This window comes from Physeter macrocephalus, chromosome 18 (genome assembly GCF_002837175.3).
Source record: "Physeter macrocephalus isolate SW-GA chromosome 18, ASM283717v5, whole genome shotgun sequence".
Classification (NCBI taxonomy): Eukaryota; Metazoa; Chordata; class Mammalia; order Artiodactyla; family Physeteridae; genus Physeter; species Physeter macrocephalus.
In genome coordinates, this window is record NC_041231.1 from 50,734,203 (window position 1) to 50,738,943 (window position 4,741).

At 40.8% G+C, this 4,741-nt stretch overlaps 1 protein-coding gene across 1 annotated transcript in view; it reads left to right on the top strand.

Annotated features, from left to right (window-relative positions):
* TCAIM (T cell activation inhibitor, mitochondrial) overlaps window positions 1–4,741 on the top strand; it is a 40,394-nt gene that overhangs the window by 28,985 nt on the left and 6,668 nt on the right. Inside the window, exons 9-10 of the mRNA XM_055079792.1 lie at window positions 1,440–1,672; window positions 2,631–2,762. Coding sequence (XP_054935767.1) covers window positions 1,440–1,672; window positions 2,631–2,762 — 365 coding nt within the window. The remainder of the gene's footprint in view (window positions 1–1,439; window positions 1,673–2,630; window positions 2,763–4,741) is intronic.

Consider the following 4,741-nt stretch of genomic DNA (forward strand, 5'->3'; position numbering starts at 1 on the left):
ACAGGATATTGAATATAGTTCCCTGTGCTATACAAGAGGACCTTGTTGTATATCTATTTTATATATAGTAGTTTGTATCTGCTAATCCCAAACTCCTAATTTATTCCTCCCCCACCTCCTTCCCCCTTTGGTAACCATAGGTTTGTTTTCTATGTCTGTAAGTCTGTTTCTGCTTCGTAGATAAGTTCATTTCTGTCATATTTTAGATTCCACATATACGTGATATCATATGGTATTTGTCTTTGTCTGACTTACTTCGCTTAGTTTGGTCATCTCTAGGTTATCCATGTTGCTGCAGATGGCACTGTTTCATTCTTTTCTATGGCTGAGTAATATCCCATTGTATATATGGACCACATCTTCTTTATCCATACATCTGTCAATAGACATTTAGGTTGTTTCCATGTCTTGGCTATTGCGAATAGTGCTGCTATGAATATTGGGGTGCATATATCTTTTCAAATTATAGTTTTGTCTGGATATATCCCCAGGAGTGGGATTGCTGGATCATAAAGCAACTCTATTTTTAGTTTTTTCAGGAACCGCCATACTGTTCTCCATAGTGGCTGCAGCAACTTACATTTCCCACCAACAATGTAGGAGGGTTCCCTTTTCTCCTCACACTCTCCAGCATTTGGTATTTGTAGAGTTTTTGATGATGGCCATTATGACCAATGTGAGGTGGTACCTCATTGTAGTTTTGATTTGCATTTCTCTGAAATTAGCCATGCATCTAACCTACTGTAAATCCTCTTTATCTTTTCATATTGGTTACATTAGATGTCTTTAGTAACCTTTGCTTGACCCTCCAGTCCCTTCACCATGATGTGGCACTTGGTATGCTGAATTGATTGCTGTTTTGTTTCCCTGCACCCTGACCATGAGCCCTGGCAAACAGGGACACAAATTCTTATAATCTCTATATTCCAAGGACCCCAGTTTAGTACTTAAGTACATGGTAGGTGCTCCATAATTGAATTTAGTTCAATTAAGGGAAATTCTGAAGAAATAGACTTTCTAATAGAATAGAAATTCTGAAGGAATAGACTTGGAGTTGAAATATGTAGACTTTATTTCTAAAACGCTTCTTTATTATACCATTTAATCTTTCTAACCTAATTTGAGATTCTTACCTGAATATTTAAATGTTAGTACTTAAGACTTATTTTTATTTGGAACATATTTCTTTTCTTCAGCAATCTCTTCAATTCCTAGCTAAAAGTTCCTAAGATTTACAGTGGTTTGTTTTGAATATTAATATTTCCAGCATTCCGTAGCTTTTTTCTTATTGCTTACTTGAACTTTCCTTCTAGTAAAATAATTTATAATTTTCTTATTAGAATTTCTCAATACCATTTATTGGAGTCCTAAACTTGGACTATTAAAGTACCATAAAACTAAATATTCCTTCCCTTTTTTTCAAAAAAAAATTACTGTAGCTTTTTGAAAGATTACCGAGTTATTTTGACCTGCAGAAGAGGCTGATGCTTCTGGAGGACCAAATAAGCTATCTTCTAGGTGGCATCCAAGTTGTTTATATCGAAGAATTACAGCCAGTGTTGACACTTGAAGAATATTACTCTCTTCTCCACGTGTTCTATAATAGACTCTTGAAAAGTCGAATACCTTTTCACCCTCGAAGTTTGCGTGGTTTGCAAATGATCCTTAACAGGCAAGTATCTAAAACAATTACTTTTATTCATTCACTCAAGATGGGCTGTGTGTGTCCATGCATGAAATTGTTTTGTATTTCCATGTGTGATTCTTAGGAATTAAAGAAAGGAATGTCACCACCTCTGTTGGCAACACTCTTTTACACATGAGAAAAGCCAACATGAGAGGATTGAAAGATTGAGTCTCTAGAACATTCTGTAAATATATTGCCACTTACAGGGCAAATCAGTCCTGTGGAAAACTTTATAGGATTAAACTAATGTGAAATCAACAGTGTGCATATCAGGCACCATGCTTGGTACTTAAATGCATTATCTCTTTAGCTCTCACAACCTCATCATGGAGTGGGTTACTGCCCCCATCTTACAAATGAGGAAGGTCACAGGGCCAGGAAGGGTGTGGTCATCCTGATAGTGTGTCCCTGTGGGGACAGCAAAACTTCAAATCAATTCTGCTATACAGGAAGTCCACTACATATGAACCTTCAAGTTGCAAACTTTCAAAGATGCAAACGTGCGTTCACCTGTCCAATCTCATAAGTTAGTTCATGTGTCTGCTGTACATTGTCACATGCGTGCATCCTCTACAAGTGGTTGTGCTTTTGTGTACTTCACTATACAGTACTGTACAGAGTACAGTAGTACAGTATCTTTATTTCAAGTGTTTGTTTTTTATGTATTATTTGTGTGAAAAGTATTATAAACCTACTACAGTACAGTGCTATATAACCAAATTGTGTTAATTGGCTAACTTGTAGGACTTGATGAACAAATTGGACTTAGGAACGCACTCTCGGAACGGAGCTCGTTCATATGTAGGGGACTTACTGTACCTTTAAGGTGGATTTTCTTGATGAGTTCCTTTTCCATTAATCAGACTAAGAAAATCGTTTCTTTGGGGGTGGAATGGGGATGGAGAGGTCGCTGATTTTTCCTTTTACGTATGCTTTATTACAGTGACAGATATGCTCCAAGTTTGCACGAACTTGGGCATTTTAACATTCCGATCCTCTGCGATCCAGCAAACCTCCAGTGGTTTATTCTCACCAAAGCCCAACAGGCAAGAGAGAACATGAAAAGAAAAGAAGAGTGAGTGCTCTTAGCCCTCTTCCTGTCTTACCATTCCGTCTAATCGTTGAAAATATTCAGGTAGTCAGAACTCATAAGTATGGGAAATTAAAACTGTATTGAACTTAGGAAATCGACTGTATTAAACTGTATGTCACTTAGGAGTAACATATTTATTTATTCCCCCCCGGTTGTGCCAGGGATTGGATGTGGCTGTTCTCTCAGTATAATAACCTCAGTTGCATTCCCACCATGTATCTCAATTTGAGAAGCAGAGCTTGTTAATATAAAAGTCAACTCAGGAGCAGAGTGAAAGATAAGAGTATCAGAAAGAAACTGTGCAGATGGAAAAGGGGGGCAACTAGGGGGGGACAAGCCTCGTCTGCACTGTCATTAAACTGAGAAGAAATTTTAAAGTGAAAAAGGTTTTTGGTTCATAAGCAATGCTGTCTCTATGCCATTTGTATCTTTGAAGGAATCCTGTCATAGTCAGTAGTTTTGTAGGCAGTAAGATAGTGTTGAAGATGTTTCATGGGTCTACTGTGAAGAAAGGGAGAGTATTATATTCAAAACAGGGTGGTTTTCCTAAAGATGTGGCCTAAGGAGGTTTGGCTAGCAAGGATACATTGATTCATGCAGCCGTCATTTGCTGTGACCGTTGTGGATCGGAAGCTGTGAAAGGCGCCACTGGTAGAAAGATGAAGGCCTGGTCCCCAGGCTCGCAGGAGACGCAGGTGCCCTCAGTGTCAGGGGTGGTGGACAGAGAGGGGTCATGCGTGAGAGGAGCCAAGGCTGATGCTCTGGGAAGGGAACAGGAAGCAGAGGCTGTGGCCGAGGAGGCCGAGGCTGACGTGTCCTGGGAGGAGGGTAAGGAGGGCGGGGGCAGGAGCCTGGTGGGTGGAGGAGCGGGGTGATTGTCCGAGAGTGCTGGTGGGGCCCCCCTCTGGCTACTTACTTCTCTGGCCTCGCTGCCTGTTCTCTCCTCGATCTACACAAATTGCTTGTTTAAAAAGCCAAGGATGTGAAACAGAGAAAGGGTGGCCACGCAGGAGGGCTGTGGACATGATCCGTTTCCCAGGAGATGATGGGGTCATTTTATGCATCAAATTAGTGAAGGAGTCACATATCTGTTTCACTTGTGGAATTGGTGACAGTTCCTGGCCAGATCCTATTGAACAAATAGCCTGCTTCTTGATTGGTTGGTGAGCATTTGTGTTTGTGTTGTTACCTTTTCTAACCATAAGTTTGTTTTCGAACTCTATGAGTCTGTTTCTGTGTTGTTAATAAGTTCATTTGAATCACTTCTTTTTTAGATTCCACATGTAAGTGGTATCATATTTGTCTTTCTCTGACTTCCTTCCTTCCCTTAGTATGATCATCTCTAGGTCGATCCATGTTTCTGCAAATGGCATTATTTTGTTCTTTTTAATGGATGAGTAATATTCCATTCTATGTATGTACCACATCTTCTTTGTCGATTCCTCTGTCTGTGGCATTTAGGTTGCTTCCATGTCTTGGCTATTGTAAATATTGTTGCGGTGAACGTTGGGGTGTATGTGGCTTTTCGAATTAAGGTTTTCTGCAGATATACGCCCCAGCAGTGGGATTGCCGGATCATATTATAGCTCTAGTGTTTGTTAGTTTTTTTAAGGAACTTTCATACTGTTCTCCATAGTGGCTGTTACTGATGTCCATTCCCACCAATGACATAGGAGAGTTTCCTTTTCTCTGTGGCCTCTCCAGCATTTATTGTTTGTAAATGTTTTTTTGTTTGTTTGTTTTTTGTTTTGTTTTTTTTTTTTTTTGCGGTACGCGGGCCTCTCACTGTTGTGGCCTCTCCCGTTGTGGAGCACAGGCTCCGGACGCGCAGGCTCAGCGGCCATGGCTCACGGGCCCAGCCGCTCCGCGGCATGTGGGATCTTCCCGGACCGGGGCACGAACCCGTGTCCCCTGCATCAGCAGGTGGACTCTCAACCACTGCGCCACCAGGGAAGCCCTAA